Below are 24,853 nucleotides of genomic sequence, written 5' to 3'. Positions count from 1 at the left end.
TTCATGAGCTCCAATCATCGTATAAAATCTGTGGATTTAAAGAGGTAAACTGAAATGCAAAGGGGAAAAAATATCTGTGTGTGATAGCTTACAAAGTGAGCACTTAAAATGCTATAATCATCATTTCATCTGAACAAGGAAGCTGTAAGGAAATATTAACTGAATGAATCAGTCCATGCCATGTTGTGGCAAGCTTTTCTGATATTTCTCAGGCACTAAGCTTCAAGCGTTCTTACTAAACACTCCTATTCCACTTAGAATTTGATCGTGATCAACTGATCAACTAAGTGTTGAAAAGAAAAAAAGAATTAAATATTTGCATGCAAATTTCTCAGTTTTTTTCCATTGCAAAAATAGCAGGTTACAGATGGCATCACCCATCACAGCACTTAAGCGTCAACACCATCAGAATAACGTTAAACTTGTCACATAAAATCAGGTAACACAACTCATTGTCACAGAGGTTTAAATTTAATGCTATTAGACTGACCAAAACCTTGATATCTGAATTACAGTAATAGTATCAGAGACCTACAGTGTTCAATTTCATAAATATTGCTCAGTAAAATTAAGGAAACGATAAAGTAAGTCTAATCTTCATCATTCAGACATACAAAGGTTAACGTACTGCTGGTTTCAGAGCCCCAAATTACTTTTTCTTTAAATGAAAGAGTTGGATACGTAATAAGCACCTCCCTCATTCTAGAGTTTTCTAAACCGCTTTTTTCAGTGATTAACAAAATAATGAAGCACTTACTGCAGATCCTGCATAAAAAGAAAAAGCTATATTCGGAAAATGGAATGAGTTGATTCCTCTCTAAGAGACGACTTTAAAGGGATGTTGCATTTTCTGCCCCAAGTTTAACAGTAATAACTGAAAAGCATCTGCTTCCTGCTGAAGAGGTACCTCATCCTGAAAATACAGCACACGTGAGAGACATCAAGGAGAGCTGCAAGAAAAGCAGACACTAGCAGCAAAGGCCTTGCGGAATGAAGGAAGGATAAGAAAAAGATAGGTCAGAAAGTACAGAGAGGTGAGGGTGAGAAAAACCTGGTACTGAGGCTAGAAATGAGGACAAGAAAAAGAGGAGCCAAACTCTTAGAAAAGGAGGAGGCAGGAGTTGGAAAATAACTTGAATTCACAGTGGGGAAAGCCAGACCTACAATTAATTGAATGAGAACTGTATTTGTGCAAAAGCTAAAATACTACTGTTGTGAGAGATCAAGGCCAAAGGCTGCCTTTGACAAGTCTGCTTAAGAACACAGCTTTTCATTCCTCCAATTGTCCTGAATCACCACCGCATGCTGAACTCAAAAGGGTGTTGGGCTCCCCCCCAACCCCTACCCCCCCCCCGACATATCAACTATCAGCACAACAATAAGATCAAAAGTTGCATTTGAACATGGTTTGTGGAATGGCCCCACTAAATGTTAGTGTATTTCATACCTCATTTAAATAAAATTTGCACATCCTTTCATGTGAAGCAAAGCATTATATTCACAGCATCATATTTGTAATTATCACAGTATACCCTGCAACTGCTACAATATTGAGATTATCTAGCTCAATAGCCTGCAGAAATATAGGCAAAATAACGTCTCCAAAGAGCACAGCATCACATCACCAGTAAATGCACAGCATAAAGGATTCTGGTAAGTTATAGATAGCAGTTTTGTTTTGATACAACTGTTTCACAATTTTTACGAACAGTAGGTTTGATGTTCTGCCAACAATAGAATTGTTAAAATGCCTGTTTTCTACCCTAAGGATATCAGGAGATTACCAAATCTGGTTTCTGTGAAAAGTTTTAGTGAGTTTTTATGCCTTAATTCAGTACTTCCCAGTTAGTTGTAAAGAAGTAGCTGACTACAACACCAAAACTGCAGTCCCAATTTTTAAGATTCACTAAAAAAGAGATTCTCTAATTTATTTATTTTTAGAGTGCCACTGATGCAGAATCCTTTTCATTTTGTTAAGCGCCTAATGTAATAGCTTTGAGAACGTGTTGAGACACCAACAATGATACTGCAACATCTATTCTGTAAATCATTTAACTGCTCAGAGGGTGCAGTGACACACAAAATGTTAACACCAGGATTTTCCAAAACACGGAAGAGAAGAGCTAACATTGGTTTGGGGAAGGAAGCAGGTGAAGGCAAATTCAGTTTTGTTTCCTTGTAAGGACAGCTCTGAAAACTATCAAATTAATGGCATAAATGGCAGAGGTGTTGAAAATTTAAAATACAGCCTTCTCTTTCTGAAGCATTCATTAGCCTTTGGAGTTAAGTGGATACTAAAATTAAAAAAATATATACATTTAAAAAATCAGAATGAAAAATTACTTCTGTGATTAAACAGTTTCCAAGTCTTCTGTAAAATGATTTTATTCCTTCTTCAAAACCTCAAAAGTTGACATAAAAATAAGCAAATAGGATCTCCTGCATGTTTAAAACACTCTTTCTTGAGGAATTCTAAGAAAAAGAAATACTGTATGCCTTTTTCTTTCATAAACTTGTACATCTAGCATTCCTTCTGATTATTTCAGCCATAGCCTAATGTAAATTATAAATATCTATATTTTACAAACAAAGAGCCAAACTATTTCAGAGAAAGACTGCAAGACAAACATTACTTGACAGACAACAGAAGATAACCATCTTACCAGCCTGTTTATGCGAACAAATTCTTCTGGGGTTTTGGCCCATGGTGGAAGTTCAACATCAGACACGACTGTTCCATCATCCATCACTCCTAGATTGTAATTGTTGCTGTTGACAAATATCTCTGGGAGGTAATAGAATTCAGGAATCAATTCCTGTATAGAAATGAAAAACAATGCCATGTTATAAATTCTGTCATTGCATACACTTTGTTATATTAAAATACAATTACTGAAGTGCCATTAGGCAATGAGAGAATATACAAAATCCTCTTTTCATATTCCCCTCTCATAGAAGGGGGAAATCCCCTTTTTCATACTTCCTACAATTTAAATCCGATAAATACTTATCATCCTTGTAACATGACAAAGGAAACAAGACAGAACAGGCTATAAGATAAAGAAGTCGGAGAATGCTTTTGGTTGTATATCATGCACAGAGAAACTTATAAAACTAAAGCAACGAACATCACATGATACAAATAATCTTTAGTGGAAAGCAATGGACAAAAGATATTAAGATGCTAGGGAAAAAACAGGTCTTTTACCTTTTAATACAGTCCACGTTTCTAAGTGCTAATGCACAAAGGCAGTCTGGGTGAAAGTAGCACCATGTATATTAATTATAAAGTTGCAAAACCCAGTTATAATCCTATTCTCTCTAGCATAAAAAGAGTCTGCGACCTCATTTGTTTAGGCTATTATTTACGTTTGGTCAATGCCCAGAAATAAATTTTCTGTTGAGTTTAAAATACCTGTAGTTACACCATGTGTTCAAAAAGAACCCAAGAAAATCAAACTGAGTCAATAACTTTCTTTGATTAAAAGGCTGTTAACTCAATTTTGTGTCCAGTCTGTAATTACAGGGAAGAATCATGAATAATTTCACAAAAAAAAAAAAAAGCAACTGTACACAGTTGCAAGGTCTGTGTGCACTGAATCCCTTGTCAGTGCCATCACTGCTTTAAACAACTATGCTGTCTGGGCCTGTTTTGAGCAGGAATAGAAGACAGTACTTAGTATATCTATGTTTGGCCTGCTGTGGCACTTCTGCAGGCACAGCTTGCTACATTGAAAAGTTTTAAGGAAAAAATGCAAGTATATATAGCAAATGAAGTGTTATTTCCAAGTCTTATGAGAAAACTTTAAGTAATACTAATAGCTAAACAAAGAACTTTTAGAGCAGAAAATGGTACATTCTAGTGCAGAATTGAACACACACGCCAGGAAGCAAAATTAATGTCAAAACAATCCAGATTCTCTCCTGGAATAGTGAGATGTTTTCCTGTTATGCAATGAGATATGCAAACTTCATAAGTTGTTTATTCTGTAAAATATGCACGAGGATATACATAAACATATCCAAGTTAATGTAATTAGACTTTTATTTACAGACTTTTATAAATTCAGTTCTGCAAAATCCTGGCAAAACACTTAACAGGAAAAGCCTAACATAACATGTATTTCCATCTTTAACACATTTTTAAAGGCTTTTTTTGTGGAACTTGATGTTGAGACCGAAATACACCCAATAAACCTGGCAATTTGATGGATTTATAAAAACTGAGCCACTAAATTAGAGAATGTACTCCCTCTGTATAGAAAGGATCAATACATGTAATTGCTTCAGGAAGTGTATTTCATAGTAAATGACTGGTGTAAAACTGGTCTTCCATATAGCAAGTGCAAACTGCATGCCACTTAAGAAGTAGAAAAAAGTCAGACTGCCCCACTGGCTTTGTCTATAGCAGGAGTAGTATGTAGATTCGTCAGAAACTCCGTAGATCAGCCTTGCAACCCGGTCTTGACATGGGTCAATGGATCAGTGGTCTCCCAGATATCCCCTCAGGGCCAGCTATGGCATGAGCAGCTTTCCAAATGGCTGAGTGCAATAGGGAGGTCATCAGATTGCGGACAAGGTCAATCTGAAGTAGTCAGGGCAAAGACAGGAAAGATCAAGCAGGAATTAAGCTATTATCACCTCCATCCTTGTGTGAAACACTGCTTAGCTTTGAATTGTACATCTTTTTGTTTACAGTCACCTTAATTAACTAGGCAGAGTAAAAATGTGCTTCTGTACTAAATGCTTGACAAGTACTTGATAAAAAGAGATTTGAAACTATTTAATTTGATAAGTGAAAGAACAAGATTGTAGCAAGGATAAATGTTTATAAGAAAGTATTCTAACACTGAAGTCTCAGTAGCTTTTATCATCACAGATAGAAACTAGCAAAGGAAAACCAGAGACACTGCACTATTAATTCAATAGCAGCTTACACCACAAATATGAGACCGTACCATGGTTCTGAATACTTAAAACATAAGCTCATTACATGTGTTACTGATGGTTTTGTATTTTTATATATTTATATGTACAGCTATTCATTAGTTTCTTTCAAGATCAGAAAACATTTGGCTTTCTAGAACACACACTGTTTTCATTAGATTACGCAGAAACAATATGCTGACTAGTAACTTAAAAATCATCAGTAACTTCTGTTAGCTTCCCTATTAGAAACCTTTCATAAAACATTATTTCATTACCACAGAAACTTTCAGAAAGCTCTCCACTCTCATTATCCTGATACACTTTTATCGAAGGAGCTCCTCTACTATCTGATTCTGTTATCTTGACCATGTGCTAGCATTTACATCAGGGAAAACAGAGTACAAGTAGATACACTGCACCATTCCAGTTGAATAGCATTTAATGCCAATTTTCAGTGTCTTTACATGGGTGAAAATGAGTACATAAGTTAAAGGCCAACAGTTTCTCCTAAAACCAATGAATAACCCTGATTATAGAATATTTACAGTTTTATGAAGTTTACAAATATTCTTCACATATTTGCTGATTGCAGTACTTAAGAGTCCTTCTCAACTCTATTTGTGGCATCTTGTCATTTATTTATTAAAGAAAACCCTCTAAATACAAGTAATACTGAAACTAACTTTTTTCTTAAAATAAGCACATCACAAGCTTAGACAAAGGCAGCAGTTGCTTACTCGGGTAGCTCCACTGATGGAATTTTTTGGAGAAAACTCAGGACACCTGAGAGTGTTAAAAAGATTAATTAATGCATTTTTGTTTGTTTTTAGGAGGGAAGAAGGGCTTGCCTATGGTTTCACAAGAATACCACATGAAAATGCAAGACCAGCCTTGAGGGGCCAGACTGAAGGATCATCTGGTATCGTGTCTAAAACAGTGACAAGCTAGTGGCAGACTAACCCATCGCAAATACAGTCTTTGCATGGATAGATTCTATCAGCAGTTAGCTGATTTTGAATTACTTTGTCTTTCTGGTTTTTCAAATCATTAAGAATGGGTTGTTCCACAGTGTAATTTTACTTTGTGTACAAAGGGGTTTTTCCCTTTGGTTATTTTAAATCTGCTTCCTAATGGTTTCAGTGGATGATTCTAGTCCCCATATTGTGAAAAAGAGAAAATAGTAATACCTATTCACTCTTCTACAGGCCCTTCAGGATATTATAGGCCTGTATCATATTCCTTCTCACTTGTCTCTTTTGCAAGCTAAAGAAACCCAGTCAATTTAGATTCTTTCCCTTCTGACTAACCATTTTGGTTGCCTTCATTCTTTTCCTAATACTACTGCATCCCTTCTGAAGTTTTATGTATTCAGCACATGTACAGAAACTGTAGAATTGGCCCACATTTATTTTGTTTATAAGATTTCACGGAAAAATGAAAACATCTGTATGATTTGTTGAAGCTATTGCTTTAACATAATCATGTTGAAAATTAGTTTCAGAAATTTCTCTGTTGGAATTCAGCACTTATCCAGAGTAGAGCTAGACATCCTTATGACGAGCAATACCTCACTCCTTCTGCCATGCTTTGGATTTCATCAGAACTGTTGAAAGAGCTCATGGTGAATATCAATATGAATCTAATACACAGCAATTATACTTGTCTTCCTTAAAATATAAAAGATAAAGCTTACCATGCCAAAATTTTTTATTCAAATGATTATAAAATTCTGCATATAATTAGAATATATTTTTTCTTTAATGAAAAATGTCCTCTACCACATGGAAACAATGATTCCTAAGGAAACCTCAGTAGAAAGATTAAAAAAAAAAAAAAAAGTTAAATCAACAGAATGTCAGTTTAACACTAGTAATTTATTTTCATGTTTGTCACCAAGCATAAAAAAATCTACACAAGAGAGTCTGTCTCTTAAATGTAATGAAAGATTATTTTATTCTTTTCTTATGGTTTGAGGATAATAGACATACATTTTGAAGTAGAGTTATATGATCTGCAAAGGTGTCTAGAATCAGTGAGATAGATTCCCTAACCATATTAAAACATTTAAAAGATATCAGATTTTCAAACTAAATTATTTGACAATCACATTAAGCAATATTAAGCCTATACATAACCTGTCAAACAGAATAATAAAAATGCATGCTAGAAGTCTAGGCCTTTATTCATATTGCTGCACTTCATTTCCTCTGTTACAGGACTTAAATGGCATTCACAAAATATATACTAATACACTAAACTAGTTCAAACTTCATTTTTTTCACTCCAATTCAATGTAATCACTTTCCTGATTGCAGGGAAGTACAATTTCTAAGTACCCATAAGTTTCCCTCCATCTGCTCTGTGCGTGTTTTTTCTCAAAGAATGCCCTCATGAAATTGCCTGAAATTCTCCCTGCTTATAAAAAATACTTCAGTAGGTTTCCATTCAAATTCTAAATTGAATTAACAAAGAAATTAAATTGTCATTCTCTGATCCTGTTAAATTTCTTACTAAGATTGCTAGATAATTTGTCAAATATCTCCTAGTTTAGGAAAAAAATTAAAATCTTCAATAATTTACAGTTAAGCAGAGAAAATTATACAAACCCAGATGTTTAATTAATCTACTTAATTAGTAGATTAAATTTATTACAATCACAATTAGTAGTTGATTCATTATTGATCAATAAGTAGATTTCAGTAAATCAATAATTATTGCATTAAAAATGCATCATTAAAATCCTTTAAAACCTGCTAGTCAAAAATACAGGTTTTATATATAACTGCATTCCTTTCCTCAAAATTATTAAAATAAATCACTGATGTTGATTTTTGCATAATATTCTTCTGGATGAAATGAGTCAGGTTACTTGTGTAGTAAGCAGTCTAGGAAACTTCCTCTCAAAGGGAAGTAAAACAAAAGGAAAATTTACATAAACATTTTCAGAGGTTAATACCTGCAAACTACAGGAAAGGTGGTCTAAAACCAATAAAAAGACAGTTAAGCAAAATTAGCATAAAAGATAAAACAGGAAAAACCTCTCTAAGCAGTAGAAGTGGGATTGATATCACATGCATGAGTAGAAGTAGCTGACACCAGGCAAATAAAACCTGAAATTTTGACTTTAACTCCTAAATCTATACCTTCCTACAAATTCAGGTAATGTTTACTTCCCGTAATTAGGAAGATACATAGAATATGAGCTAAAATTATTTCCAAATTAATTAATGCAGCATCAGAGTGAAACCAGCTTCACATGTGGAATTATATAGGCAACTTTGTCAACCAACAGTACTCTTTGGTTAGTCTGAGTAATTGTCTCATGGTCTTCTCCTGAAAGACGACGGTTGTTCTGCCTTGCAATTGGCTGGCCAAGATGGCCAGCGAACAGAATCTCAGATAAACATGTTCCCAACCTCTGTATTTCTTATGCTATCAAAAAAGCTAAAAACCTTAAATAAAAAAAAAAAAGAAAGAAATTCCCACACCATAATTCCTAATGAGAATCAACCCAATAGGGAATGCGAAAGAGTTGAAATGAACTTGCATCAGAAATACAAAAAATGGAAAAAAAATAAATGGACTCTACTGAATCATAGAAAGGGTTAAAAGAGACCTTCAGAGTCATCTTGTCCATCTTTCTGTCCTGAGGCAACTATAATTAAGTATTTTTGAAAGATGTTTCTCCACCTTGTTCTTTTAAAACCTTCATTGATGGGGACTCTACAACTTTGTAGTGTTCAACTGTCCTTACATTCAAAAGATCTTCCTAATATCTTGTTCATGTTTGCTGCAGTTTGAGCCCACTTCTTGTCCTATTCAGACTGAATACAAGGAGCAGTTGCCTCTTTTCATACATACAAATGTGCAGAGAGAGTTTCTGCCTTGGGGACACTGGGGTCCATCCCCACTAGCATTGTCTGGCTATTATTCCCCTCCTGCACTAAGGATGGACATCACACATGCCAGCACCAAGCCTGGCACCACGACACACTGCAACAAGAAGTGTACACCAGAAATGAAGTGCATCGTGCCTGCCAGCTGAAATCCCCACCAGGTAAAAAGCATTAGACCTGTCAGCGTCAAAGTGCTTTTCATTTCTCCCCTCATTCTACTTTTTGCCAAAGCAAGCAACCTAAAACTTTTGACTTTTTATCACTGGTCTCATTTTATACATTTCTGGTCATTCTCCTCTGGCCTTCAGTAAATTTATCCATATCTTATTTGAAGTTCATTATTTCAACAGCTCCAGGAAAAGCTTGGAGCAGATATTCAAAGTTTTTATTTTGTTTTCAGTATGAATATGGTTAGGTATAAAACAAGCAGACCACAGATATTAGATGGAACTTTCTGATCCATGAGCTCAGATGTCTGTATTTTTAACTGCTGCCATTTCCACAGACTACCACACATGAGTCTGACTGAATGTGGAATTTTTTACTCAAAGAAGTATTTTCCTGTTATGGATCTTGGCACAATTTTACAGAAAAGCTTATCTTTCCTGAGAATCAAAATCTGCATCCTAAATGTTAAAAGTTTTGCTACATCAGACATACAGTTTCTGGTTAAAAATCTGAATTACTAAGTATCTATTTCTGAATTTTGCTAGTAATTGCTCTTGGACTTCTTTTGCCTTGCTGCGGACATGACATGAAATTTACCTTATACAAAGGTAATATTGCAAGTTTGGCAGCAGCTTTATTCCTGGTAATTTTTGAAACTCCATCTATTAGACGGAGAAGTATAAAACAATATGAAGCATATGTAGAAAAGCTTATCAAGTTACAGGGTGTCTTAGGCATGCTTGTGTTAGGCAGCGTGTTTCAATAAAGATGAGCTGCCATTTTCCAAAGCTTCAACTGTTTTTTTTTAAAAGAATTTCAAATTTGTCCTTTAGTTTCTGAATGTTTGAGCCACTTGGAACTCTAGAGTTTCCTGCCTCTACTACCAAGATTTAAACATACTGCATAACACGGCTTTGAACCAGTCAGATACAATCCTGCTGTCTAGGCGTGCTCACTGGCCTATCTGCAGCAACCTCCACTTCCCCCCAAAACAAGTTTTTGGTCAATTCCAACCAATTTTTACAGAGGGCTACAGAGATAATTAAGCTCCCACAAGTTCATTAAAAATAAGCAGTCAGGTAGAGCCGTTATATGTGCCTTGAGGAACCTAGTAAGTGCAGCATGAGTTCACATTTTATTAGTCTCCACAGAAGCTACACAGACAAGAGACTATAACAAATGTCCTGTCTATGAGAAATGCTTCAGTTGAGGCTTACAACTTCTTTGACAAGAGAGTCAAACAATTATAAAGAAACAAATCCATACAAGACAAAGCATTATCTCTTCCAATACTCACAGAGAAGGATTTTGTTTCCTTTATATCACTTACAAGTATCAATATCCTATTTCGAAGGTATGAAACCTGAGATATTAGGTAAATAGAATTAGTCCAATGCCCAACCTAATGTTTATTGCCAAAAAAGTTCAAGTTGGAGTCAAGATTCTCAAGTCTTCTTGATTCCAATCTCATGCTTGAAAGAATAAATCCACATTGAATACGCATGACCTGGTAATGACTTGGTAATGCACACAACAGTCACAGAAACTAAGCAACACCCACAACTGCAGATAACGTTAGCAGTATTTTGGTTTTGTTATGTATTTTATATACATTTGGTTACAAGTCTAATTTGTCTACCATAACAAATATTTTCTGAACAGAGTTTCTACTGCTTTGGATAAAACATATCAGAGCCCACAGACATGAACAGGTTTAACGCACATATAGAAAGCTGCTCCGGGTGCTCAAAAGTTTCCCTTGATGTGCTTCTTTGCAATGAGAAAAAGACGTCATTACAGGATATTTTATTTCTGAAAATCATTTCTTTATCATAATTTAGTGGCTTTATTCATTTTTTGCAAAATAAATGTTTTGCACAGGCCTTAAATATCTCAAGGGTAAAGCTTTAGCCTGGATGATGTTTAATTGTAGAAGCTTTGAAAGTTCTCAAGCCATCCTTTCGCCCAAAATAAAGCTGCACTGGAAAGGAAGAAAAGTTAAGAAACCAATAAAGGACTGAGGTACATTAGCATGTTATATAATTATCTGAGTACCTGCCCAATAAGATCAATGTATTAAATTATTTAATTTTGCTTTTACTTTGCTGCCTATTCCTTTAAGTTTAAATATTTCAGTAACTGAATATTTCAGATGCACTAGTTTTATTTTAAGACAACTATCTAATTAAGAAGCAATGGCACCAAAACAGAATAAACCTTGTTAAATGTTAAATGCTTGTAGCCAATGTTTTCTTCATTCCTTTTAAGAGCAATCTACAAAAAAAAAAAAAAAAAAAAAAAAAAAAAAAAAAAAAAAAANAAAAAAAAAAAAAAAAAGCATACATAACAGACAGACTTATGATAGCTTCAAATGGACTTTGCGAATATCCCATGGCTGGCAGAATCCTTGGTTTAGCACAAGCTAAATCTGATTCCAAGGTGGCACTATCAGTTTGCATAGGAGCATCCTGGTTGATTGGATTATAAACAGTTTTTGTCCTGGGTCAACTTCAATCATTAGTATAGAGCTGACTTACAGACAAAGATTAGAAAATGGATGAAAACTGAGAAGACAGAGGGCTACTTTCAGAGTTCTGCATTTATTATAGTCTACTGTTTGAAACTACACTGTAGGTCAATGGTTATCATTTAACTAATAAATTAATTCATAGTCTCAACACCCCATTCATAAGGAAATCACAAAGTCTTTTCAGCACTGTATGGCTTCCCAAGCTGTTGAGATAGTCTGCTGCCCTCCTGGGACACTCCTGAAGACTAGCTCTTAGCCAAAACCATTCTCTCCCACTAATTTATACACAGTAGATACCAACTTTGTAACATTACCTTATAACGTAACTTTATAACATTAATATGCTTAGAGTACCCTCCTAGAAGCCTGAGACAACCCATACATTATTGCAGACATTGTGTAATACTGTTACAATTCAAAGACACTTTAAACATGAAACTAGCTTCAAAGCAAAGCTGATCAAAACAATGTGATGCTAATCAGTTTTATAATACAGCTAACTTGCCAAAAAAGTATTTCTGCACTTAAAAATTATGCTATCAGAGAGTCTGAGGATAAAAGATGATACCTATATCAGATATGAATTCAGACAGTCAGTACCATCATACCAGTCTTATAATAGCCATTGCTAAAGTGTGTCACATCACAAGATTGGTTTCCATAAATCAGTACCCATTTTTGATAGAACAATACAGAACAGCATGCTGGAGCTTGTTTGACCCCATTTTGGACAATGATTTAACTGATGTTTTCTAAAAGTTTATGGTGTTCTGGCACCTCGTTTTGAACAAAACTAGTCACACACACACGCACACACAAAATAAACCATAAATATAGGAATAAGGAAATATAGACAAAGTGGTAAAGGCAAGAGAAACACTATACTAGTCACCTTAACTTGCTTAAAATAGGTCAAGAATCAATCATATTAAGCCAATCTACTTTTCTTTTCAAAAGGTAACTGTCTTAGTGGGTGGTGAAAGCAAAAGGAATGATGTAGTTGACTTTTGAGAAAGACCTCTGAGACAATCTCCCATGACATTCTTACAAGCAAAGTGGAGGAATGGAGCTTAGATTAGGTTACAATAATGTGGGAGTACCCTGGTTGGAAATCCATATTCCAAGAGCAGTTATCAATAGCTCACTGTCAAACTGGGAGAACATGGTAATGGGGTCTGCCCTGCTTCTAATACTAGTCAATAATCTCATTAATGACTTGGCATAGAAGGTGCAGTAAAAAAAATCTAGATGACACTAAGAAGGGAACATAGTTGTTTGGAGGACAGGATACGAATTCCAAATGACCTTGACAAACTGTATATATGGTATTAAAAAATACAAACAAACAGCAAAGTAATGCACTTAAGGAAAAGCAAATAAATGTGAACAGCAACAAGGGTAACAATTATGCTGTCGTAATTACAATGGCAAATCAATTTATTGCAACAGGTTAGCTACCAACCCAGAAACAACTGCCTCTGAACAGATATGTGCCTATCCAATCGTTCAGCAAAGAAAAATGGCAACACAAAACAAACAAACAGGCTTAACTTCTGCATTCTGGAACTTAGCATGATCCCCAAACTAAAGTATTTTCCCTTAAATACTGCCAGGCTATCCAAGTTTGCTCTTCTATACAGCACTAACAAAACTAACCAGGATTATTTAAACTAACAGTATAATTTAAAAAGTTATTTAATGAGCTAATGATCATGCTTGCCCTGAACTAAATGATACTTTCACAGAATTGAAATATGTTTAATACTCTTCAGTACAGAAGATTTAACTTAAAAACACATGGTTAATATTTTAAAGGCATCAGCGCTGAGCTGATTAGCAAATTAAAATCCCAGAGTAGTAGTGAGACACTAGCAAACTTCCAAAGGAGTTTTAATTTGCATTGTTTAAATAAATGGAGAGGAGGGAACTAGGAAATTAAATTTTATGCAACATATCACCTCTTGAAATCAAAATTTGAAAGGTTCAACCAAAGGTTATACTGCAGTGCAGCATGCTTCCTGCTTTGATCATCGATCCAAGGCTTTCACAAGATACTGACAAAGATTGGTTGTGACCACACATATGCTTTAGCTTTCTCTGTTGAAGTGTGATACCAGCTAACAAGAGCTGCTCCCAAAGCTGGCTTATGTTAGTCCTTCTTGTAATGTATGATGCCTCCAACTAAGATTAACAATCCTTAGGACAGCAAGCATCAACAATTTATATTCATTCTCTTCACATGGGAAGGAACGAGAAATCATTTCCTGTAAGCCATCAGCTCAGTAGTTCTAAATATTCAGGAACTTCTCAGCTGGGATAGGAGCAAATTCCTATTTTCTTCCTTTGCCCCTCCTGAATGCATCAAGATATAATGCCATTTACTTTGGCCTGCTGCTTTCAAGGTCTTAAAAGCGGCTTCCTATATCCTTTGCATTTCTACAATTCAATGTAGTAACTGCTAGGTTTTCATCAATTGTAGAAGTATCAACAGGAAGCCAGAAAGCTTACGGCCAAAAAACTAACATTATGTAATCAGTCATAATAGCCAACTACATTTATCTTCTCAGCTCATCAGAAATGCAAGGTAAAGCTTAAAGCCCTTTCACTTGTTGAGAAATAAATGCTTTTTACCCTGCATCTGCAATGGACTGAAGTGCATGAGCAGTCAGATACTACAGCAAAGTCATTTCTGTATCCATCCTGACCTATATTTTCCAAAGAGTTCTCCCTCAGGTCATTGAACCTGTCTCCAGTCCTTACCTAACTCTGTGACCCTCATGAAATCATTTTTATTCTCCACATCTCACTTATGAAGATATCTTCTATTGTTAAAATGATTTTCTTGCTCAGATGGCTACTCCCAGAGTCAATCTACTGTTGAACAATGCGGACAGGCTGCTACCTGGTCTTTAAAGGGGACAAGTGTTTTTCATGCCTAGGTAAGAGGCAGCCTACCCATCACACCTAGGACTGCATTCATCTTTGGAGGAGTCAGCTACCTTGTAAAAAGCACACAAGAAAAATTCAAAGTTCAAATTAAAAATTGGATGAACATTTCAAATAAAGTTTGGACAGTGTCATTTACTTTTGCCACAATCCTCATCCACAGCAGAACAAACATCTATCTAAAAATATATAGTTTAATAATGAAGTCCTACACTAAGACATTTTTTCTTAATTGCATACTGCTCAAGCTCAAACGAACCTGTAATCTTTTCTGTGGTCACAATGAAAGTCATAATACTTTAACACAAGTAGCTTTTTTGTGCTACTCTGTAAGTAGTTAGCCACAAAAGCAATATATCATCCCCACTTGAAACATGGGAAATGGAAGCAAGAAGACTGAAGAATTTAGTTAAGGAATCTGCCAAAAAACTATTACCCCAAAAACTAACATGCATCCTACTTATGAAATGAGAAACAGAGAAAAAAAATTATTTTAGTGCATTTAAATGTTTCATCACTTGATTACACTGATTGGTCTGCTGCAAATACAACATTTAGGAAATACCTCATCATTTTGTTAAAGACAGAAAACTCTTTCCTGTAGAGGAAGTGAGAACATAATGTAGGGATCTCTGGATGAGGACTTTCTGGAAGGGCATTGTCACTTTTTACTTAGTTGCTCATATTACTTGCTTGATATTATTATTCATAAAGTCAGCTCTGCATAATTTGCAAGTAAATGTAATAATGAAAATTGTTTTTAAGAGAAAAATCGTTCTTAAGAGAAAACATTGGTTCCCATATGCCATTTGCATTCAGTTACTGTTGGATTATAAGACATGCACAAGACAGAGCCATAAAAATACTTATTGACCACATTGTAACACATGACAATATCTCCTTAAAACAAATCCAAGAAAATAGATTTCTTATTAAAATTCTGTGAAAAAAGTAACCTCCCCCTCAAGCACCTCATTTTGTTAACAATGACATGAGACAATATCTTAATTTTGCATGCAGTTGTGTAGCCCTCACAGACAGGCATGAGCTGTGCTCACAGAATACATTCTTATACACACAGAGCTAAGAGGAAAATTGCATCTAGCTTTGGATAAAATCTTGGACCAAATTAAGATAGTCCAAAGACTGCAAGAACAAGCAGCTGTTAGAAAAGAGTGGAAAAAAAATGAATAAAGAGTGGGAAAAGAATGAATAAGCTAGATGTTAGAGGCTTTTGAATAACCTTTGAATAATCAAAGAGTATTAGTATATTAGTTTTTGCAGAGTGTGAGTATTTTAAGGAGGCCAACCTTTCAAGTTCTGGAATCAAGCATAAGAACAAATGACCATCTATTAAAAAATAAAAGTTTAAAAAAAAATTTTGCTATCATATATTTGTAGTATTCTACCACACCAGATGGTTGCAACATAACTTCTCTTTTTTTTAATCTGTTGAGAGGGAGGTGGCTACAAACTAGATAGCTTTTCTGTACACAATTTAATGTACTATTTAGTTATGTTAGGAATTCCATTGATGACAACAGTTGTTATAGGCTTTCTTTTCATTCCTTCATTTTATAGAGATCATCCCTTTGATTCTAGTGTTGCAGCAAGCAGCTTTCCAATCAAAACTTACAAGGAATTAATTTTAATTAATTGAGAATTATAAGGAATTAATGTCAGAATTTGACCTTGAACCAGTATATAAGATTCACTTCACTACAATATGGTAACACTAAGCTGGCAGCAAATGCCATGCACTCCATCCTTTCCAGATAGGCCATAAGAAATACTGTCAAATGACTGCAAAAGTGAGACTCTAAGATTACAGGGACTAAGTCTAAGACTTACGGGATCAAAATCAGATGTATTGGTGTTCATCTAATTCCCTCCCCTTTCTCCTCCTGCCCCTTCCTTCCCAAATACACATATATATGGGCACATACATACTGCAAGATAGGTAAGGAAAGATTTTTTTCACTAAACAAAAATTCTAGCAGGGCATAAATTTTCTCCCATGGAAATTACAGCTCCTATTGCACACATTCTTGACATGAAAAGAGTAATAGAGAACATATCATTTAGGTCACACTTCTGTCATTAATTTCATCCCAATAACAACATCTAATTTGGTTTTGTTAATTAGTTAGCAAATGACTCTTTTTTGCTAACATGTATGCAGCATGATGTTGCCATTAACTATAAAAGCACATAATGGCCTGCTTTATTCAGGCCCTTTAATGCATTTATCAGCTAAATACATTCAAGGAGTAGTAAGCTAACATGTTGCAATTCTGCATGTACAAAATTTCTGGAGGCATCTGGAGGCCCTTTAGCCATGGATTTCCCAAACAGTTGCCAGGCAGGGCAGAACAGCAAGAACCAGAAAACTTGGTTTTCACAACTGTAGGGAAATATTGGGCATACAGATATCTCCAACAAAGATGTTTCTGTGCATCTTCAATCTTTTCTCCTTTCCCAGTTCTTCCAGCGTGTCAAAATCCTCCTCAGATCACAGCCTCTAAATAGTCTACCTCATTCTCTCCCTCGATGGTTACCTATCTAATCTACTACCCCTGGGCTTTCCATGCACTCCTGTCTTACCTTCTTGACCCAACACCTAATTCTAGGTGTCCTTCCATACAACGACTAATTACCAGATTGATCTACCTTCTATTCCCACCTTTTTCATGTTCACTCGCCAGTTCCAAGGTCCAGTGCTCTGGGGGATAGCTTCAATTTCATCCTAAATTCTGTCTCATCTTAGTCTCCTCAATCACTGGCTTCCTGTAGCTCTTTATTTCTCTGCCTGATACACAAACTTTCTGGAAACTGCTTCCAGATCTCTCTCTCAGCTCCTTATTCCCTATCTACTCTTTCCTCACCATAAGACTGGATTTTACCCCTTCTGCACTTAAATTAGCACAACTTCCTCCTTCCATTTGTCATAGTCAATTAAGGAAAGAGAGGCCATTGCTCAAATTGCACAGAAAAATGAGGTCGAATTCCCAGATCTAAAATAACATAAAGCAATATGGAGTTGTAAATGCAATAGAAATTCTTATCTGAGCTGGGCAGAAGCATGCATGGACAGAATATTCTTAAAACTCAGTGGTTAAAAATCTATGATGGTTTTTATTGACTTTTCAGAGGCTTAAAATTTGCACAGAGGAACAAAAAGATAGTGAAGCATACCTACAGGATTTTATAGTGAATACTGCCTTATTTGAGTCTCAGGGCTAAAAAGATTTGCTAGGGTTTTGCAAAAGCTAATTCACTGAAACATTCTAACAGAAGTAAAACTGTGTGTCATCTCCCTTGAATCTTTTCTTAAATGACAGGATAGTTCCCATCTCCTCCTTTCCCTTCTTCACAACCTGTAGTCCTACAATCACAGCTACAATATAGACAGATGAAGTATGAAATATGTTAACGCCTTTCAGGAATGTTTTTACCTTGATATCAGAGGTGTCACGCTGACTATTGCGCCATGCTCTGGAAATAGATGAAAATGTTCTATCTGCATGATCAAACTTCCCACCTTGTAAATTCAGGAAAAGTGTTGTAAAGGGCTCCTATAAATAAAAATAAATAAATAAAACAGCAGTCTATTTATTTAGGAATTTCAGAAAAAATAGGGATTTATTATTCTTTTTTATTTTGGTTATTAATGATGCTATTCTTCTGGCAGACAGAGAGTTAATTGCAAAGGATTAATTCTATTATCCAAGAATGAGAAATACAAAATAATGTTTGTTTGTTCAAGAAATGTATTTTATTTGTACTCCAAGCACAGATATTCAGATAAAGAAAAGTAAATAGAAATGAAAGAAAACATTTGCAGGCTGGAGGAGAAGCTACAGTCAATTGTGGCAAAAACCACTTTCAAAAACATTATGGAAAAGCTCAGTGTTTTTATGTTGGATTTTTTAAACATGTTACAAAAAAAATATGCATTTTATTTTGTTCAAGGTAATCTATTAATGCAAACAGGTTGTATTTGATACCGATAGCTTTATGATTGTTATCGTTTAATATGTAATTTATGTTTTAGAAAAGARAAATGTTTGAAAGATTTAAAAGCCTCCTCTTAGTTAAAGAACACTTAAGCACATATTAGTGGATAATTGCTTGAAATTAGCTAAGCACTATAAATTACTTCAAGGATTTATGTATGCTTGTACCATTCTAACAAGCTTTAATTAATGACGTGCTGCTAATGCCTTCCCAAAGAAATTACTTTCTAGGAGATAAATTGCCTTTCAATTTTATAGAAAAATGCACTGTTTAACCAATATATTATCAATATATAGCTTCTCCAATGTTACCTCTGTATAAACTGCAGCAGGTCTTTAAAAATAAATTATTTATATTATAGAATTTCAGGATCATCAGAAAACAACTCATTTAAACTCATTAGGAGGTGAAAATTAAATACATTCAGTAAGAACCACAAAAGTTCAGTGTATGTCCTTTCAGAAAATACATGAGGAAGGAAAGTTAACCACGTTTAAAGTAACATAAGAACATTGACTAAAAAAGCATAGTTTAAGGAGGAAAAGCTTTACTGATTTGAAAAAGCTGTACCATAAAAATTAAAACCTTCTGCTCAAACTTCGGAATAAATTTATCCTTGAAAATCAAACTAAGTTACTGATTACAGTTACTAGAAAATCTCAGTAGTCTTCTATGCCATTGGGTTTCAGTTAATTCATTCCTAACTATTTGTTGCTTTCATTATCATTTAAAAGAAAACTATTTTTAAAAGATATACTTACAATTCTTAATAACCACATGAGCGCAAAACTTGCAGTTGAATAATGTGTGCCATAGTGAAACTTCGGAACCTGATCATCTTCCCATGATTCATATCGCTCGGCAAAGAATGCTGCTCTCTTGGGGTTCAAAGCTCCAATAGGCTGCAAGGTTTGTAAAAATAAATATGTAAGTAAATAAAGATAATAACACCTATTACCTAGTTACACTCCCCTTGCTCTTTTCCGTAACCAGAACTATCAACATGCATGGAAAAGACTGGTTTTGGCGTTCTGCAAAAGCAGACACTGGATTTTGTAAGCAGATGAATAGGCCTGTGGCTTTCAAACCAGGATCTTACAGATGCACACAAAGGTGAGTGGATACAAGCCTCTGTTTCATCCACAGAGGCTTAATTTCTGCTTACTACTGATTCAAGTTAATCTCTGAAAACTATTTCACAGCAGTGAGTCTTGCACAAAGAGATGTTAACTGGTGTGTGTGCATGTGTGTGAACAAACTATCCAGTGAGTTGTAAGCAACAATCAAGAAAAACTTTGGATATCTTGGTAGAAAAAAAAAATCACTGGTAGGGTAGAAGAATATCAACAGTGTACTTGGAATTTTAGTATTATTGTTCTTGTTTGTATGTTTTCTATTTACCATCCCAAGACAAGTTATACTTAATGGATAAAACATGCTTGCATTTAATGTAGGAAAAAGGAGAAAGAATTATTAAGAGAAGTTAACGAAGCAGACAAATAAAATGACAGAATATCTGTATAAARAGCGTGGATAAAAAAAGAAACAAATAACATATGTATGACTAAAAAAGTCTATCATATTTTCACCAGCATTTTTATTCTTTGTTAAGCCCTTTGTTAAGCTGTAACATAAATACCCTGGAATTTATTTAAATATAAGAAATATAATGTTTTGGTATATATAACCATGTATTTCTTCAGCAGACTTGCTTTTACATAAAGGATTTGGAAAAATGAGTATACTCTACATAAATCACTGAGAAACCCAAACGTGAACTTTAGCAGTTCCACATGTCTAATGCTGTAAGAGGTCTAAAATATCTTGGTATATATGTGCAAAACATATATGCAATACAATTTTGTATACATATGGAGCACACTCTTTGTATGTTATTAATGTAAGTGATGCCCTTCTGAAAAGACAATGGAAGCATTCAAGTATAACTGAAGAACCAATGCGTGAAAATATTTTCTTGTTCTCGTCCTGCAAGAATAAATATACTTAAGAATACACTGCAAGGCCAGGAGAAAGATTAAAAGAAAAGTATTTGAACAGTATCAATAACCTAGTTACTAATTCAAGTATAGTTCAAGTGAAAAACTACGTCTGTTACTGAGTTTATTATTATGCAAGTATCTACTTCTTTGCAGCTCACATGAAATTTGGCATACAAGCTTCAAAGTATTTTCTCTTCTAGGACAGATTCGATCTATGAATGACCTAAGATCTAATCTTACATTTTTTACTTAAAGYGACTTTCACATTGCAATAGGATAAAGAAAACATCTTAGGTTAATTACTATTTTTGCAGTTCACTAATTTGAAATATAACCCTTTAAAAAGAGTGGTTCCTGTATAAAAGGATTTTTATCTGATTTAGCAAATTTATTCCAGGGAAGAATGAAACTGACTCCAAAAAGTCTCTTTGTTGCAAGAACCATTTTGGAATCTCCATCTGTACTGATTTTCCCTAAAGATTCAGCTATGCTTGAGGGAAAAAAGARGAAAGAAGGTCATTGGTAGACAAATTATATGAATTAAAAATAGAAACAGTGTTGTGCTGTACAGTTCTGTAACATTTTATGTATTCACTTTATCTGCTCCTATTTTTATTACTCTCCAAATGAGTATGGCCCAAATCAATAGTTATAGAATTACATTCCTTGAATATAAAGCTAAAACCAATTAGAATTGATTTCATTCTCTTTTCAAAAAAAACGTATCATGCAAAGATCCATATAGCCAGAATACACAGTATTGATTTTGGTTGTTATTGTTACAGCTGGTTTCTGAAACCTGCAACTGGACAACTATCAAGACATGTCACATTTATTTGCAAGCAAATAAAAAAGTCCCCAAATGAAAGAAAGCTTAGGAAAAAAAAAGAACCATGGAGCTGTGCACTGACAATGATACACTATCAGCTTACTCAGAGAAGTTACAGTGGGAATACACACATTGAATTATACATTACACGAATGCACTGATTTATTGTGGTAATAACATCCACCTCATTAAAAGATTCTGCTTTGCTGCAGTTGGAGGGCTACATATTGTTTACTGCTATAAATTAATGGCAGCGCACAGAAGACTGTAGAATCCTTCTAACAATAGATCTGTAATGACAGTGCTGTATATCACAGCTTCCCCAGCAGCTTCATAATAAAATGGAGACAATGTATTGGGCTAATACATTCTACCAGGCAGGCCCATATTTTTCTGACAACTGCTTGTAAGGATGAGGCGATTCTAATGTGTTACACTGCACTGTAAACAGTTAACTAAGCTTGAGCTACAGAATAAAGCTCGTATGAGGCATATTCAAATATCCTCTGACTTTTGATTAACATTAGTAAAAATGTTAGTCCAAATTGCTCAGTTATTTCATATTTCAAAATTAACAGGGAATCATGACTACATATTGGATTCTCTCCCCTGGGGAGAAACGCCAAAAGAAAAAGAGTAAATCCAAACTAAGCTAGACTGGATGTAGCTGTGCAACACGAAATTTGCACTACTCAACATGGTTTCCCTCTAGCTACAGACCACTAAGGAAGACCATGCTGAAAGCTTTCACAGCCAGGAATTCTAGCATGCATTTCCTTTGCAGCAGCTCTTTACAGAGAGATGAATTAGGTATTAGTCCACCAATTAAAAACATTTATTAAGATGAAAAAAAATAAAAAGCAGAGAAAGAAAAGTCCCAACAAGCCAACAAATGACATTACAGTAGTCAACAAGACAAAGAAAGAAGTCACTCTAAGGGTTCTAAGCTTTCCAACTGTACTGAACGATGAATAAAACATAGAGTTTTCAAATCAGGGTTCATTCAAAAGGCCCAAAATGTAGGAAAAATTGGGGTAAGGAAGTTTTTGTTTTGTCTTTACAAAGGTGTGATCATCTTGTTTTTGATCTGAAGTAGTTATTATAAGAATGTGTGTTATAAACATGAAATTTATAAGCTAATTTAGAAAAGGACGTCATTTGATATTAATTTTTTAAGTGTTCTCAAATTTAGCTGTATCTCAAAATAAATAAATAAATAGATCTCACATTTGACAAAGTACTGAATATAGTAAATCTTGGTCTTTGGACCAAGCTTACTTTCTTTAAGACAGACTAAAGAAGAATGGTTTGTTGAAAAATAACTGAGAAAACACAATAACTTTTACCATCTACTGCTGTTAAATATGCCCAGAAATGATGGTGTGTGGTTATATTTGTTGGTTCTTAATCTTACTCTGTTCTAGACTTACTAGAACAGTGGCACATCTTGCCTCCATTTTCAGAAGAGGCCTCTTCGCACAGTCCCATGTCCATATTAGAGGAAAGCAAAATGTTCACTACTCTTTTAGATACGGTAGAATCTTTCCTGGATTTTGTCATACATACACATGCTCAGGAATGCATTTTTTTTTTCTTTGAAAAGCATTATGTTCATTTTGGAAAATTGCTTATGATCTAACATAAGCAAATTGAAGGCTTATAAGGAAGCAATTACAGTATGCTTATTTACATATCTAAGAGGAAAAAAAAGGTAGGTTTTATTCCTATTTAATGTGTCTTCATTTTTAAATAGTGCTGCTCTAAAGGAACAGACATACCCTGTTCTTACCCATGTGGCCTTTACCTGCCTTTTACATAGACTTTTGTTATTAAAACAAACACTGCTACTGTTACTGTCTCCTTATGCATGTAATATTGGAGGTTTTTTAATTATTATTATTTAATATTCAAAATCCATAAAAGACTAGAGTGGAGAATACGACAGTAAGTTGCATTTAATTACCGCAAACATAAGTGGTCAAGATGTCTTAGTTCTGTCTTTGCCATTTTCTTTTTTGGGGAAGACAGCAATCCTAATCACTGCTGGAAATCAGGAGCTCTGTGCGAGTGTCCATGAGTTCTCAAAAGCAGCAGTTCCAATAGCTTGACTAGCAAAAACAGAAGATTCTAAAAATTGATGAAAATACTATTCTTTGAAAAATGTATTTTGAAACTTTATCATGAAAAAAATGTCTTCCTAGCCCATTAGTTTTTCTAGTTTGCTTTCTCTTTTTCATTAACTTATTTATTATTATGTTAAAAATATTTTTTTTATGGCAGAAAACTATGAACTAATATTTCTCTTCCACTGACACATTTTTAAGTTAATTTCTTAGAACTTACTTCTGCAGTAGGACCGGAAAAATATTTTGGCTTTCCTCACAGTAGTTAGGAGGTGTGTAAGTACTGTTACAGTACCAAATTCAGTGCTGCACACTGTAAATCTTTCTAGTTTTTGCTGTTTGTGCTTTCAAATATGTTGAATGGTTTCTGTGCATTTTCTTTCATGACATCTTATTATGCATTCTATTTATAACTCTTTTTTTCCTTCCTGCTATTCTTAATTTTAGTTCTTCTCAGTAGTTAGCATCAGTGGCTCTTAATGCATTTGTTTTCTCCTGACAACCATTTGCATTCCTCATTGCATGAATYGCTTACGTGTGCTTCAGTTCTCCTTATCGAAGAGCTTAAAATCACTCCAGCACTCTAAGCAATATTCCACACGACCCCCCCCAGCCTTTACCTCAGAAATTTTCTTAATGATTGTTTCAGCTTTATCTTTTTCCTTTCCATGCTAACTTTGAATTTGCATAACCAAATAAGACATTTAGAGTGTCAGGGACTAGAAACAGACACAAAAATCACTGTCAAATCAGCAGAATTTTATCTATCAGGGATAGCTATCGTGGGAAGAAGAGAGCTACTTCCACCCTGCAGAACTTTTTTCTGGGCTTCCTAGTGCCCAAGATATTAGCTCCAAAAACTGTCCTTTAACTTAAGCAGTATGGAAAAAGTACTAAGAAAACATTTGATGTCTCCCTAAAAGAAGAGTATATATAATAACATTGACAAATCAATGAGACACTAAGCATGGGTCTGGCATTCATGGAAGAAAAAAAAGAAAAAAGGGGGGGACAAGGGGAATGGGGAAAGGAAGAAAGGGAAAAGAGGGGGAAGGGGGAGAAAAAGGGGGGAAGAGGGAAAAAAGAAAAAGAGGGAAAAAAGGGGGGGAAGGGAAAAAAGGGGAAAAAGAAGGGGAAATGGGGGGGGAAAAAAAGAGTGGATGCTTTCCCTTCTGATTTCTTATACTGCTTTCTTGTCCATATCCAACCAGGTATTTGGACTGCTGTGAATACAACTGTCTGTATTATTGAATTATGCTTTGTAACATCTTTGCCAAGTATGATGTTTGTTTTTCATACATTTTATTTTCAAGATGACTATCTGGTTTTCATTACTGATATTTTTCATGTATTCATTGAGTTTTAAGGACCAGGGGGACCATTAGGTCATCTCATCTAGCCTTGTGTTTGTATGA

General features: G+C 34.8%; 1 protein-coding gene across 1 annotated transcript in view; it reads right to left on the bottom strand.

Annotated features, from left to right (window-relative positions):
• LOC112976363 (lipopolysaccharide-responsive and beige-like anchor protein) overlaps positions 1-24,853 on the bottom strand; it is a gene marked incomplete at its 5' end in the record, with an annotated part of 360,077 nt that overhangs the window by 96,056 nt on the left and 239,168 nt on the right. The window contains 3 exons of the mRNA XM_026087491.1: positions 2,664-2,816; positions 17,925-18,044; positions 19,248-19,388. Coding sequence (XP_025943276.1) covers positions 2,664-2,816; positions 17,925-18,044; positions 19,248-19,388 — 414 coding nt within the window. The remainder of the gene's footprint in view (positions 1-2,663; positions 2,817-17,924; positions 18,045-19,247; positions 19,389-24,853) is intronic.

Source organism: Apteryx rowi, unplaced genomic scaffold (assembly GCF_003343035.1).
Source record: "Apteryx rowi isolate R43461 unplaced genomic scaffold, aptRow1 scaffold_72, whole genome shotgun sequence".
NCBI classification, from domain to species: Eukaryota; Metazoa; Chordata; class Aves; order Apterygiformes; family Apterygidae; genus Apteryx; species Apteryx rowi.
The sequence above is the reverse complement of the archived record's forward strand: the minus strand, read 5'-3'. Positions and strand labels throughout refer to the sequence as shown.